The following is a 15773-nucleotide window of genomic DNA, read 5'->3' as shown; positions in this document are numbered from 1 at the left end:
GATCGGGACTAGAATGTAAATCTGAGAAAATGCTATCAGAGGCTGCTTTTCATTAATAGAAATGAAAACAGGCATTTATATGCCACCAATAAAGAATCCACCTGCCAATGCAGGAGCCTCAGGTTCAATCCCTGGGTTGGGAAGATTCCCCTGGGGGAGGAACTGGCAGCTGGCTCCAGTGTTCTTGCCTGGGATAACTCTATGGACAGAGGAGCCTGGCAAGGTACAGTCCGTGGGGTCACAAAGAGGTAGACACAACTGAAGTGACTGAGCATGCACATGCACACAGGAAATCAGTTGAGGGAGGAAAGGAGCTTGGAAGGGCCTGCATTGCAGTTATTAACTTTGGGCGTCACCGCAGTTGGTGATGGCTGGACCCGTCATGTTCCTGTCATCCACCTGGAGCAAAAGGAGGGAAGTGTAAAAGCCTGGGAAGGGGTTCATCACACTAAATGCTAAATCCTCATGTCTAGTGTTTGCTAAATGGGAGCAGAAGCCAAGCAGAGCCAGACATTTCTAAAAACACTGTCAGCTTCAGTGAATTTAAAATGTGAGAGTGTGAATCGGGGTGTGAGTTGCTGTGTTTGTGTGTGTCTGGGTTTACATAAATCTGGACACTGGGAACTGTTTTCATCTGAATGATCATTTCCAAGACAACAGTGATTTAAAATGGGAGGATTCCAGCAAGAAGTAGCACCCAAAGGGATTTCTCAGTGACATTTGAGAGTTCTGTGCGTCCTTTCTCCCTAGTCTCTTTTTGCGCTGTTGATCACCAACTGCTTTTCAGTTTACCAATTTCAGAAAATCTTCATTTGTGTTGAACAGTGGCAGCAAGAATAAAATTGCTGGCTATTAGAATCCATACTAGCTGAAGAATTTCAAAATTAAAAGCAAAAAATTAATGGTTCCATTTCCTGTTCTGTCAGAAAATACTTTATATTTGGGAGGGCCTAGAATTTGAGAGTAATATTAATAATATCTCGTCAACTTCCTTACCAGGTTATAGGGAAAAGCATTTTATAATCATCAGAAAGTTATACAAATGGAAGACACCATTAGTTTAAGCTTCTACATTTAAAATGTCTTATACATCATCCGTAATAGAAATGTCTGTTTATTACAGATGATGTTGGATTAAAGAGCTGTCATGAAGGATGTGATATTTCAGTGTGAACTTCTCACTAAGCCAAAATGAAGTGCACTTTTCTTCCAACACTCTGCGCCTTACATTTGGATTTATTCTTTAATTCTTTCTGGTTCCCACACTGTTCTACTCTGTTATTTCATTCGCCTCCTACATAGGAGATAAGAGGTGGAATCCTTCTTGTCCAGTTTTCAGTCTTTTTTAATGACTGTGCTGGAAGAAGGGTGACTTGAAGACCTCACCTCCTACAAACCCATTATGGCCAGGAGATCAGCAGAACGTTTTCTAATAACGTGAAGTTCCCTGGGAAAGCGAAAGTCGAGGTCCTCTCCTCTGCTATTCTCCATGTGACCTGCCAGTCACCAAATCCTACTGAATGTGGCCTAAATATCTCTCAAGTCACTCCTTTAGCCTAAGACATATTATTCTCACTCCTGAATCACAGAAGTATCCAGCTAACTAGACTCTGCCCTTACTCTTGGGTTTCTACCCCTTACCCTCCTGCTCCCCAGTCTTTCCCTCACTCAACATACAATCTGGAGCAATCTTGCCAAAATCTGTTTAGATCAATTCCCTGCTTAAACCATGGATGGCACCCAGCTTTTCGGAAGAAAGCCATATACTATCTAGACTAGACAAATAAGGCTTTCTAAATGGGATGCCTACTTGCCTCTCACTTGCACTCAGCAATACTGAACTATTCCCAGTTCCTAAATGCAACATACCATTTTTCAAGCTCCACGCTTCTTTTTTTAGTGATTCTTTCTAACTATAATTGCCCTCCCTTCACTCTTTTCTATCTGGAAAATTCCTATTTATCTCTTAAAGCTCTGCCCCAGAGTCACCCTTTCTTTGATAACTCTTTAGAATCTTCCTAGATATAAACCACTATATCCAGCAGAACATACTTCATTATTGTATGTATTCCACCCATTTATAATTACTTGTTAGAGACTTTGTTTCCCCTTCTAGAATGTGAGCTTCTTAATGGCAAGGATCATGTCTTTCTCATCTTCAGATCTCAAGAAGCTAGCAGTGCGTCTGATCAATTGCAGCTAAATTATAAATATTGCTTAAATAAATGAGTGGATGGAGTCTCAAGACTGAAAACAATGCACAGCCTGTAGAATCTGTGGGACTGAGTGCTAGTAAAAGAAACATCTGATGGGCCTTATCCCTTCTTTGTCATTGTTAGTTCTTTATGCTCTTTTGACATTGCTGCGATCTTCTGGTAAATTCCAAGGTAAACATCTCGTCTACATGAATGAGCAACAGAAACCCATCAAATCAGGCCTGTTGGTGAGCCATGCACCTTGTGATATTAGTATTATCATAGACAGGTTATTTTCCCCTTCGTCTCCTCATATGACTTCAGGCAGTTGTTGTTATACTTAAATTCACAAAAAGCCAAGCTTCTTGACAGTTTAAGAAGTGAAATTGTTCTCTGTAAAGCGCTTCCTCCTTCCTCTACTGAAAGTTTTGCTCTTCTTTCTTTCTCAACTGAGAAGAATATAGCCAGGCATTGTGTATTATAAGTTCCACTGATCAGAGTTAAATTGGAAACTAAGCAGCCTGATTCAGGAACTCATTTTGTCCATGAGTCCTTCCACGGAATCAGTGTAAGGTGGAAACTGGGGTGCCCCCATTTTTACTATTTTCACTCTGATCAATGAGGAATAAATGAATATTCTCCCTTTTATCTAGCAACACTGCTTCCCAAGAAACTCTGGGGGTAGAATGAGAGATGTGCTATTTTTCCTTTTATATTTGTAATTATTTTCCAAGTTTTCCATTATTTCATACCACTGGCTTTTTCTTTCTTTTCCTAATAAGGTACACATTTTACTTGGAAGTGAGAATTAATACCTATTGTGTAACTAACGATGATTCTTTTATGAGTTAATTAACCAAAATGGGGGTGAATAGACCAAAAGGTGACATCAGTGTAGTTTGCGTATATTTCACCTTCTGCTTCATAAGACAAGATTTTGCTTTAAAATGCATGGTCTGTGGAGAAGGAAATGGCAACCCACTCCAGTATCCTTGCTGGGAGAATCCCACAGACAGAGGACCCTGGCTGCTACAGTCCATGGGGTTCCAAAGAGTCAGATACGACTTAGTGACTAAACCACAACATATAATAAGGTTAGTTTTTCATCACTGGGGAAGTGTTTTAACAATCAGTTATCCACTGTCCAAAAAAAGCACCACTGGACCTTACAAAGAAATATGAGGCATTTGTATTTAGCAGCTCTAATTATGAAATATAGTAGAGGTAAACACAGAAAGGAGAAAGACTTTACTGAGTAGGACATGGAGCCCTGGAAGACATGAAGACAGTAAGCCAGCCCATACAAAGATTTAAATCAACTTTGGCATGGCAGAAGGTGCCAAAAAATGTAATAGACAACTGGCAGAAAAATAACAATGCATATGAATAAATGTGTCATTTAATAACAGTGCTATGACACAAAGCAGTCAGGGAAATAGGTGGTGCATGCCAACAGATGTGTCGTGTTCGAAGAACTCGAATAAAAAAAGCGTGTTAGGTTCTTAACCCCATTGATCATAAAACTGCAAATTCATTAACAAATCTTGACTCTCAGAAGAATTAAAATCTAACCTGGTTAATATGCCATACCTGTATCAGTGTGGAAAACAGGAGGCTGGTCATCATCACCCATGTCAATGTGCCTCGTCTGGTTTGGGGTGGCAACATGGCATGACCTGTCCACTTTATAAACATGCGTTCCTTTTGAAACAGTAATTCTGGATCTAGGAGTTTCATCCCACTGGAATAAATATATAAGTATAAATTTTTTTAAATGCCTGGTCTGAGATTATTTTTAAAATATAAAGTGGATTCACTCATTTCAAATAATTAATCTCTGAAACTAATACAATTGGAATTTCACTTTTCTACGAGTCAGTTTTTGAAAATATAATTGAAAGTCCACTTTGAGGAAAGAAAACTTATTCTTCCTTTCTCTCTCTTTCCTCTTTTTTAAATATATTTTATTCATGTGTTCAATAAATACCAACTGGACATAGTTTTTGTTGATTGGATTTGGCTAGACACTGAATAATTTAAAATTTCAGCCACTTCCCCTAAATACCTTACAGAGACACACACAAAGTTAACTAGAAAAAGAGGTGTCACAGACAGTACCAAGTGAGGAGTACAGGCACTACTGCTGCAAGTTCACAGGCCAGTCTTTACTTCCCTGACATTTTCAATCAGAGTTTGCTAGCCTGCCATCCTTTGTGATTTATTTTTAATGATTCTTTTCATCTCAATCCAACATATAGACAGATACAGGAACATATCCTGTTTTATCCCCTATCTACTACCTCAACTCCACTTCTGAGCTCTTGAAATAAAAAATGAAAGCTATCCCCAGACAATTTTGTGAATGTCAGATTATTATCTACCTGCCTCCTCTGGAGAAAAGGAGATGGGTTCCATGAATCAGGAAGGGCATGTTTTTCTCCAGGCCTCTATATTTCAACCATACCTGCACATTCAAAATATCATAAAAAGAAAATATTTGACTGTGTTCAGCACTGTGTCGTTGGACTTCCCAGGTGGCTCAGTGGTAAAGAATCCACCTGCCAATGCAGGAGACACGGGTTTGATCCCTGGGCCGGGAAGATCCCTTAAAGAAGGAAATGGCAAGCCACTCCAGTTCTTGTCTGGGAAATTCCACAGACAGAGTAGCCTGGTGGGCTACAGTCCATGGAGTTGCAAAACAGCTGGACACAACTTAGCAACTAAACACAACACCACTGCATCATTACCAAGTTGAAGAAACTTCATTAATAATTCTGTGCCTTTCCAATTATTATTTCTGACCTTGGTTATATTATCACCCATTGTGAACGGGTCTGCACTCATAACTCTGTAAAGTGAAAGTGTTAGTTGCTTAGTTGTGTCTGACTGTGACCGCATGGACTGTAGCCACCAGGCTCCTCTATCCATAGGATTCTCCAGGCAAGAATACTGGAGTGGGTTGTCATTCCTTTCTCCAGGGGATCTTCCTGACCCAGGGTCTCCTCCATTGCAGGCAGATTCTTTACCATCTGAGCCACCAGGAAAGTTCCCTGAAGTCTGTAAACCAAGGCTATTCCAAGTGCTCCTTTTCCTTCCTGGAAATAGATGGATAATCCTTAACTCATAGAAGCAACTGGAGAGGCTGTTTGACCAGTTTGTCTGACATTCCATTTTGTTTCACCACCAATGTTCTTTTCCTCCCCAGTGAGTCACTCCGTACACAGCCCCTCATCTTTTGAGCTGTCTGCCACATTCACAGTGGACCCTCCATATCTGTAGGGTCCACACTGAGGATTTAACCAACTCCCATCAAAGGCAGATCCAGAGGGCCAAATGTGCAACACTATTTTATGTAAGGAATTTGAGCATTCAAGGATTTGGGTATAGGGGAAGCAGGGGAGGGAATGGAACCAGTCCCCCTTGGCTACCACGGGAGCATTGTAGTTCCTTAAATTTAACCCCCAGGTAGTCAACCTCTCTTGCATTCACTATTTTTTTTCCACTACCATGGCTATGATTACTTCACTGTGCTTTTATTGCTTTTATGCTTCCTTATCTCCCTACTGGAATGTCAGCCCCTTGAGGGCAGGAACTGTGACTTCATTACTGTTGGATACCCAGAGTTGAGAGAGAGGCATAGCTGACTATGCGGGTTCAGAGGAAAGGCCCTAAACCCAGCCCATCATAGAGAGTTTGGGAGAATTTCAGAGGAAAATATACCTAAACTGAGACCTGTACGGTGACTGAAACTTATCTATGTATAGAGTGAGGGAAGTCCAGACAGAAATAATACTGATAGCTTGAGAAAAATTCACATTTGAGAAAGCACAAGGTACCTTGAAAGACATGCAGAAAGATCAACTGTGCCTTCTTTTACCATGCCTGAATGCAAACATATACGCATGTATCAGTGTATGTAGATTTGTGTGTATGAGAGAGGAAACTTTAGTTTTTAAAAGTTTAATTAGCTATAGCAAAAAATCAACTCCATCAACCTATAAAATGCTTACTATTTAGCCCAAAACTCTCTGTGGGGCTAAACATCATTTCCATTAACTTTCCCATAATTTTCCTTTTCTTCAGTCAAATTTTAATTTTTTAATCCTTTTGTTTTAATTCTTCATTTTAACTGTTGGTGTTTTAATACCATTTTTTGAAATAATTCCATTACAGATAATGGTATGGTTAAGTAGAGAGAGGTGAACCTAACTGGCACACAATGAAATTATTGTCTACGGAAAAACTGGTGCAGGTTCCAAACACTCCCATTAGAAATGAACATTTGGAAAATAACCTGCTTCTAAATTGAGGTTTTGGGTACAGCTGGGTCAAGTTGAAACAGAATGTAGTGGAAAGTTGACTGGTCTTGGAGTCAGAAATGTCTGTGCCATTTACTTTACTAAGTCTACAAGAGTCTCGCTCTCATCTTTTCTTGAATGGAATCTGTAACGTCTGCTCTAAGATTCTTTGCAGGCATTCTGAAAGTTGATTAAGAAACTGTATGTGAAATGAATCATCTAACAGAATGATGGCAGAGGGTTATATTCAGTTATAGTGCAAGGTGATCCTCTATTGTAGTTATTTGTGTGTTAGAAAATTAAAATTTTATGCTTCCTTCAACACTGTATATGGACAATTTGTACAACCATTTAAGTAAGTCAATGGAAAGCTATTCTTTTTAAATACGCGGTTTTCAATAGTTTGTGTCTATGTTTGTAAGCATGACTACAGCATGTGTGTTTGTATAGAAATGGCTGCTTGCCTCATTAGCATGAGGCTAATACACATTGTTATTATTTTGTCTCATAGAATGATTGAAGATAGTGGGAAAAGAGGAAATACCATGGCAGAAAGAAGACAGCTCTTTGCAGAGATGAGTAAGTATGAAACTTTGAAGGAACACCCTAGAGTGTTTATTGAATACTCATGGAAATAAAACTTAATTCTTATGGCATTTGTACTTTTCCTTAAAATCCTAAATTCTTTACAGAAAATGTATGTTTGGGCATTTTTTGCCTCCTCTTAGGTAAGAATTAAATTAGTCAATGAATCATCATAATTTGTTATTAGGACTGTATATCTTATATAAAAAAAAGATTTGTGAACCTAAATATATATATACACACAGATGCTTAATAAACACTATTTAGTGTTGGCATTAATACAATCAACTACACTTCAAAGTCTGTGTTCATTTCCCCACACTATCACAGGGGCTGGCACATTACAGGCACTAGATAAAATTATTGAAATGAATCAGTGAATGACTTACCTGCAAAATGATATCATATGCTTATATGGGAAAAAGAAGTCAGGCATGATTACCAGACAAAGCTAAAGCTATCATTTGAACTTCATGCCAAGGGGAGAAGCTGTCCTACAAACTAGCTTCTAAAAAGTGACAAGGAAAACAAAAGTTAAAAAGAGTTTGGAGGTGACCTGCTGTACAAGGAAAACCAAACCACTGACTCCAGTGGAAAACTCACTAAAGGTTGTCAGTTTATGTAAATACAAGGTTGCTGTGTAAGTAATTAGGTGGTGGTATCTCCTTCTAGACCATTTTTCTTATTCACAAGGAAGGAGAACTTGACATAAGGAGGGAGGAACACACATCTCAAATTAAATGTTATAAAGAAAAAAGTATAGTTCTTTTATTGCCTTTTTATCTCTCATTCTCTGCATAAGGAATGAGGAAGAGCAGAACTGAATCGTAAGCCTTTTACTCCAAGAAGGCAAGAGACAAAATTAGGTTTCTCCTGGAGATTGGAACTGATTGGCAAGAATGAGGGTCGGGACTGATAAAGGAAAGCCCCAGATAATAAGATTCACATTTTTCTTTATCATTTCCCAATAATCTGGAGTCACCAAGGCAGTGTACGAACTAACAGAGAGGAAGGAAAATTAAAATTGATGCGGGGAATCTCAATCACTCTCCTTGCTTTTTCCACTTTTAGAAACATGTCTAAAGTGCCTGTGACAGTTTCAGTCATGACTTTCCAATTTCCTGGGCTGTGTAGCTGCACTTCTGGCCTGACCAGTCACCTGGAACTGTGACCTCTATTGATACGAATCTAACAGAGGAAGGAACCTAGGTGCTACTTGCCCATCTAAGCAAAATCCAGACCAGTACAGGTGTCTTCTTGTATCATAGCTTCTTAGACTGAAGACGCAAGAGTCATGTAGATCTACATGTAGTAGTGTTGGTCGCTCGGTTATGTCTGACTCTTTGCAACCCCATGGGCTGTAGTTTGCTAGGCTCTTTCTGTCCATGGAATTCTGCAGGTGAGAATACTGGAGTGGGTTGCCATTCCCTTCTCCAGGGGATCTTCCCAACCCAGGGATCAAACCCAGCTCTCCTGCATTGCAGACAGATTCTTTACTGTCTGAGCCACTAGGGAAGCCCTATGTAGATCATGGGCCAGTGTTTTATGAGAAAAAGAAAAAATATTAATAGTTAACAAAGAAAAGCAATAAAGTCTTAGGAAAAATCTTTAAATTTATCATTGTTATATTAAAGACTGTATCAGCCAACAGACTGTAAGAATTATGAAAGTGTTCTTATGTCATGATTTTGAAAACATTTATCTGAATTTCGGTACATTATGCCAGCTCCTCCTGCACCTGGTGTGGTGCCTGGCACAGACAGACACATATGTCACAGACGTCTTTTGAATTCAAGTTGTCCAACTCAAAGAAAGATTGACATAAGTTTTATATCCATACGAACAGAAAAGCTCTAAATTTTTCAAGCAAGAGAGACTTAGGAAAATTGTGCATTCATTTCCCAGATTGTAACTTAACCTTTCATAGAAACTTGTCAGAAGGTCATGCAGTATATTAAATCATTTTGAGTTCTCCTGATCAGTGATCAAAATAGTTAAGCAAGCCTTTCTCCCTCTCTTCAAAAGCAGGTAAACACATCTGACTTGAACAATCCATTAGTGAGCATCATTTTCAGGTTAACACTAAATAGGACACAGCTACAGTAAGTGGGATTCTGCCAGATAAAACAATTGACTGATTTCCAAGAGAGACGTTGATTTTTTTTTTTTTTTGAGACATTGATTTTGATAGGTTGTCAGACAAAAGAAAAAGGTAACCTCATTGAGAATGTGTTAAATATTTGAAAACTGTATGGGTTACCCCAACTCTATCAGCAGGACACCAAAGAAAGACAAGGAAACTATTATCAGAGAAGATTGACATTGAAACTTGGAAAGTAACTTCTTCCAGAATCTGTGATGTCTAGATAGAGAGCTTAAAAAAATGGAGGAACTTGTTAAATCTGGTCAGCTAAGTATGACTTAGAAGTAGTTATTTTTTAAACCTGGAAGGAAAGTGCCCAAGAGATTCTTGGTTTTGGAAATCACAAATGTCACAAATGTAGAAAAAGGAGTTAAGAAGGCAGGTAAGACTTTTTTAAGACTCTTGCCAGAGGGGAGAGAAGTGGAACTCAGCTCTACCAGAACCAAAGACAGGAGGGTTTCTAAACTCGGGGGTGAATAAGAGCAGACAGACTGGAAGATAAGGACGGGTAAGTTGGTCAACTGTCACAGTGAGAAAGTTAGGTGTCTACTCTCACAGAGACTAGGAGATCTTCAAGATTTCATTTCCATGGTGTGGCTTCCAGGCCTTAAGAAAGATGTGTGTGAGTGTGTGTGTGTGTGTGTGTGTCCTGTCACTCAGTCCTCAGTCGTGTCCAATTCCCTGAGGCCCATGGACTGCAGCCTGCCAAGGTCCACTGTCCATGGAATTTTCCAGCCAAGAATATTGGAGTGGGTTGCCATTTCCTTCTCTGTTGAAAAAGATATTTCTGGGCGAAACTGGCAAAAGCCTGGGAGGTTTACATCTTTCAAGGGACAGACAAAGAATTTACAAAGGAAAGTTGTCTAAAGTAAATGCTCTAAGAAAAGAGAGATCAAAGACCTAGAGAAAAAAGAAACGTATCGAAAGGTTAGTCAAGCGGACGGGAACCTTACAAAAACCAAAGAGCAGAGAACAGAGTAACAGTTGATCAGAAGGACAACTGATAAGAAATTTTGGCAAATTCAGGTGATTGTAGCACGTACTTGTATTAAACATCTACTCTGAGCTCATAGCCACAAGCGACAGAGGCAAAAAAAAAAGACAAAATTAAGAGTAGTATGGCCTCACAAATAAGCCAAAAAACAAAACAAAAAAAATCTCTGTGGCCACATAATTTGATTAAAGAAATTTTAGGCAAGTTGCCCTAAACTAAAATTTCCCCTCAGCATAATGCCCTAATTATCTGTTTACTTGGTACCTTAGATTAAAGGCTCCAGTTAAATGTAAATGTCGTTCTCACCTTGACCTTTTCCACCATCAAATAAGTTTATCAGCTCAAATAAATTTAACAGACTGGCTTTTAGCAGAGTAAATTGTTTGCACTTGGAATCAAACTCCCTTTCTTCTCTTTTTCTGCTGAGGGCACATTTACTCTGCTTTGTGTTACACTTACTTGTGAACATGTCTGTGTCACTCACTCACATAAACCTCTCCTTCGGGACAGACCCTGGACCTTTGCCGCTAAACCCATTCACCTTAGATGCTGAATCAATGTTGGTTTGAAAGCCTCGGGGCACAGGATAGGTCGGTTTTAATGAGAAGGAAATGGTTAAGAAACACTCATTCAGAAAATGGAAGGCAGCCTAATCTGATGAGGAAAGTTCAGGGAAGAAAGCAGAGTGATAACTGCTGGGCTCTGAGTGAAGGAGGGACCAGAAACCAAAGGGAGGCAAATGGAGGTGTTCAACAAGCACTGGAGAGTGGTTCAAAGACAGACGCCCCTTTGGAATGCCGACAGCAGTCAGCATGTGCATAGCTGGAATGGTGCCTAGAGCGAGATTTTGCAATGCACACTACGAGTTTTAGGGAAAACAACGTCAAAAATTCAGGACAATGGCATGAATGATCCCACTCCCATAGGCCATGATATCCATAGGCCATGGATGCAGGGACTATTTTCACTTGCATCTTCATTTCTCGTGCTCTTCAGCATCGTTGGGATGTCAACTCCATGGGTCACCATCCTGGAAGTGCCCCCTTATGTCACCTGCGTAGCCTGGTCTCCTGATTCTTCTGACCTGTTTCTCTTTTTCTGTCTCTTTAGTAGCCTCCAGGCTCTCTGAAGCTCAGATTTTAACCAAAGTTTGGCTCTTGACCAATTTTCTCCCTGTACAGTGTGACTTTCCCCCAAGGTTTCACCATTATTGTTAGGGTTCTCAAGTGTTCGAGGAATGCTTCAAAACCACTTCCCACATCTCAGAAACCAGCTTACCCAGAATAGTCAGTATGTAAGTCAGTGTCAGCTTCCCTGGTGGCTCAGTGGTAAAGAATCTACCTGCCAAGGCAGGAGACTCAGGTTCAATCCCTGGGTCAGGAAAATACCCTGGAGAAGGAAATGGCACCCCACTCCAGTATTCTTGCCTGGGAAATCCCATGGACAGAGGACCCTGCCAGGCTAAGGTTCATGGGGTCGCAAATGGTCAGACATGACTTAGCGACTAAACAACAATAAGGTCAATGTCCCTTCCAGACTTGGCTCCCACTGTCAAAGCTTCTGCTGATGAAACACCTTGAGGTGGGCCTACTGTTAGCTCCACTAACTCTTCATCATAACAAAGCCAACCAGTGTCCCACCATGGCTGCCACAGTATTCCCAAAGCCACGCAGACTTTGAATGATTACCGAGGGTGCTGTTAGAAGCAGGAAGGAAGTTTGTAGCCCCAAAACTGGGCCCCTATTAGAATGTGGAATAGCCTTACTTATGCACACAGTCTCCCCTTGGAAAAATATTCCCAGTCTTGGCAATTAAGGAATATTGATACATTTTATATGTTTATCAATAAATCTTGGAATATAGACCATATTAAGGAACTCCATATCTGTGTATCCAGCTGCCCCTGGGTATGTCCACTTGGACATCTCACAAGAACTCAAACTCTGTAAATTCAAAACCAAACCCTTCATCTTCACACATCTACACACCTGTTCCTCCTTGCTCATACCTTAGTTCAGTGAGGGCCACCCCACCCATTGAGTTGTATAAGGTAGAAAGTTGAGCACTGTATTTGACCTCAAAACTCCTTTGCCTCCCCTCACCTGCTCTCTCTGCCCCTCTTTCTTTCTCTCCTCCTCCTCTTTCTCTCTCTCTCTCTCTGTCTCTCTCTCTCTCTCTCTCACACACACACACACACACACCGCACACATCCAGTCAATCATCAATCATGAAAAAGAGTTTAGACATGGGTTCATAGGCTGCATCTTTATTCTTTAAGTATTTGTTGGGTGAGTTTGAAAAATGAGTAAGACATTTAATATTTTGAATGATTTTATAAAAGGTTTTATAAATGAGCTATCAAAATGTATAAAACAAAACATATATGAATTGTGTGACACTGTTCAAAGTATAATAAAGCTACAACCAAAAATAAGGTAATATAGACTGGCTAGCTGGATCACTGGGTAGATGGATGGAAGGAATGAAATAAGGTAAGACGAAGAAAGGGACAGAGGGGAGGAGTAAGGAAAGGACAGAGGGAGGAAGGGAGGACAAAATGTGTTGAAGAGCTAAAGAAAGGAAAAAACAGTATTTGCAGAAGGGAACAGTGTAATCAATCATAGTTTTTTAACTGCCCCTTTGTTTTCCTCTTTATTATTTTCTTCCAACTATGACCTGAGTGTGAAAGGTTTGAGGAGATGTTTTAAGAGCATTAGATTGCCTTAAATGATTTAGCTTTAATTTTTTTCTTATGAAAAGTTTTGAATATATACACTTCAGTTCAGTCACTCAGTCATATCCAACTCTTTGTGACCCTATGGGCTGCAGCACGCCAGGCTTCCCTGTCCATCACCAACTCCCAGAGCTTACTCAAAATCATGTCCATAGAGTAGGTGATGCCATCCAACCATCTCATCCTCTGTTGTCCCCTTCTCCTCCCACCTTCAATCTTTCCCAGCATCGGGGTCTTTTCAAATGAGTCAGTTCTTCCCATCAGGTGGCCAAAGTATTGGAGTTTCAGCTTCAGCATCAGTCCTTCCAATGAACATTCAGGACTGATTTCCTTTAGGATGGACTGGTTTGATCTCCTTGCAGTCCGAGGGACTCTTAAGAATCTTCTCCAGCACCACAGTTCAAAAGCATAAATTCTTCGGTACTCAGCCTTCTTTACAGTCCAACTCTCACATTCATACATGACTACTGGAAAAACCATAGCTTTGACTAGACGGACCTTTGTTGGCAAAGTAATGTCTCTGCTTTTTAATATGCTGTCTAGGTTGGTAATAGCTTTTCTTCCAAGAAGCAAATGTCTTTTAATTTCATGGCTGCAATCACCATCTGCAGTGATTTGGGAGCCCAAGAAAATAAAGTCTCTCACTGTTTCCATTGTTTCCCATCTATTTGCCATGAAGTGATGGGACCAGATGCCATGATCTTAGTTTTCTGGATGTTGAGTTTTAAGCCAGCTTTTTCACTCTTCTCTTTCACTTTCATCAAGAGGTTCTTTAGTTCTTCTTCACTTTCTGCCATAAGGGTGGTGTCATCTGCATATCTGAGGTTATTGATATTTCTCCCAGCAATCTTGATTCCAGCTTGTATTTTATCCAACCTGGCATTTTGCATGATGTACTCTGCATATAAGTTAAATAATCAGGGTGACAATATCCAGCCTTGACATACTCCTTTTCTGATTTGGAACCAGTCTGTTGTTCCATGTACAGTTCTAACTGTTGCTTCTTGACCTGCAAAGAGATTTCTCAGGAGGTGGATAAGATGGTCTGGTATTCCCATCTCTTTAAGAATTTTCCACAGTTTATTGTGATCCACACAGTTAAAGGCTTTGGCGTAATCAATAAAGCAGAAGTTTCTCTGGAATTCTCTTGCTTTTTCTATGATCCAACAGGTGTTGGCAATTTGATCTCTGGTTCCTCTGGCTTTTCTAAAACCAGCTTGAACATCTGGAAGTTCATGGTTCATGTACTGTTGAAGCCTGGCTTGGAGGATTTTGAGCATTATTTTGCTAGCGTGTGAGATGAGTGCAATTGTGCGGTAGTTTGAACATTCTTTGGCATTGCCTCTCTTTGGAATTAGAATGAAAATTGACCTTTCTAGTCCTGTGGCCACTGCTGAGTTTTCCAAATTTGCTGGCATATTGAGTGCACCACTTTCACAGCATCATCTTTCAGGATTTGAAATAGCTCAACTGGAATTTCAGCACCTCCACTACCTTTGTTCATAGTGATGCTTCCTAAGGCCCACTTGACTTCACATTCCAGGATGTCTGGCTGTAGGTGAGTGATCACACCATCGTGATTATCTGGGTCATGAAGATCTTTTTTGTATAGTTCTTCCGTGTGTTCTTGCCACCTCTTCTTAATATCTTCTGCTTCTGTTAGGTCCATATACAGAAGTAGAGAAAATAGTATTCATCTCTACGTTAATTATTTACTGCTTAGCCCCCACCATATAATTATGAAGCAAATCTAAGATATTATTTAGATGAGTCAGATCTCCATGGTTTAAAGAATTGGATACATGTATATATAAGGCTGAGTCCCTTTGCTGTTCACCTAAAACTCATGGCATTGTTAATCGGCTGTGAAAATGAAAGTCTTAGTCGGTCAGTCGTGTCTGACTCTTTGCCACCCCATGGACTATAGCCCGCGAGGCTCCTCTGTGTATGGAATTCTCCAGGCAAGAATACTGGAGAGTGTTGCCATTCCATTCTCCGGGGGATCTTCCCAACCCTAAGATGGAACCTGGGTCTCCTGCTTTGCAGGCATATTCTTTACCATCTGAGCCACCAGGAAATAACTCAATACAAAATAAAAAGTTTTTTAAAAAGGAATCATATCCCCATGATATAATAATAATGGGGAAAAGCACTATTATTTAATAAAGAGGCAAAAATATAGAGAGGGCTTTCCTTGTGGCTTAACTGGTAAAAGAATCTGCCTGCAATGCAGGAGATCTGGGTTTGATCCCTGGGTTGGGAAGATCCCCTGGAGAAGGGAAAAGCTACCCACTGCAGTATTCTGGCCTAGAGAATTCCGTGGCCATGGGGTCGCAAAGAGTTGGACACGACTGAGCAGCTTTCACTTTCACTTTTTCAAAAATATAGAGAAGTGCAATACTTTGTTTTTTATTACAAAGGAAGAATTAGATTCTTGAGTGTATAGAGTGATTTTGAATTCGGTTTCAAGATAAAATGGGTTGTTGTTTATTTTTCTCAGATCATGGACAAAATATAGTGGTAATCCTAGATGTTTCAACATGCTAAGAATAAGGATTACTCTATTGATTTTATTTCCTTATTCATTTATTCAAATTCCATCCATTTTATAAATGAATTAAGTCAGCTTATTTCCCTTTTTAATAAGTTTACTAAACTTCCTGCTCAGGAAAATACCATAAGATAAAAATGAACCTTAATTTCAGCAAATACTGAAGAAAGTCTCAGGTTGTACGTGCGTTGGGGACATGTGAGCTTGATCACTGTACAATTACATAGATGCATAGGTGGAGTTGTGACCATGTCTGGAGTAATAAGTAATGGA

At 39.9% G+C, this 15773-nt stretch overlaps 1 protein-coding gene across 24 annotated transcripts in view; it reads left to right on the top strand.

Annotated features, from left to right (window-relative positions):
- DTNA (dystrobrevin alpha) overlaps window positions 1-15773 on the top strand; it is a 453431-nt gene that overhangs the window by 280150 nt on the left and 157508 nt on the right. For all 24 annotated transcript variants that reach the window (XM_061399629.1, XM_061399630.1, XM_061399615.1 and 21 more), the window contains one exon: window positions 7005-7072. In XM_061399629.1, the coding sequence (XP_061255613.1) occupies window positions 7006-7072 (67 nt within the window). In that variant the 5' untranslated portion in view covers window position 7005. The remainder of the gene's footprint in view (window positions 1-7004; window positions 7073-15773) is intronic.

Source organism: Bos javanicus, chromosome 24, assembly GCF_032452875.1.
Source record: "Bos javanicus breed banteng chromosome 24, ARS-OSU_banteng_1.0, whole genome shotgun sequence".
In the NCBI taxonomy this organism is placed as follows: domain Eukaryota; kingdom Metazoa; phylum Chordata; class Mammalia; order Artiodactyla; family Bovidae; genus Bos; species Bos javanicus.
The sequence above is the reverse complement of the archived record's forward strand: the minus strand, read 5'-3'. Positions and strand labels throughout refer to the sequence as shown.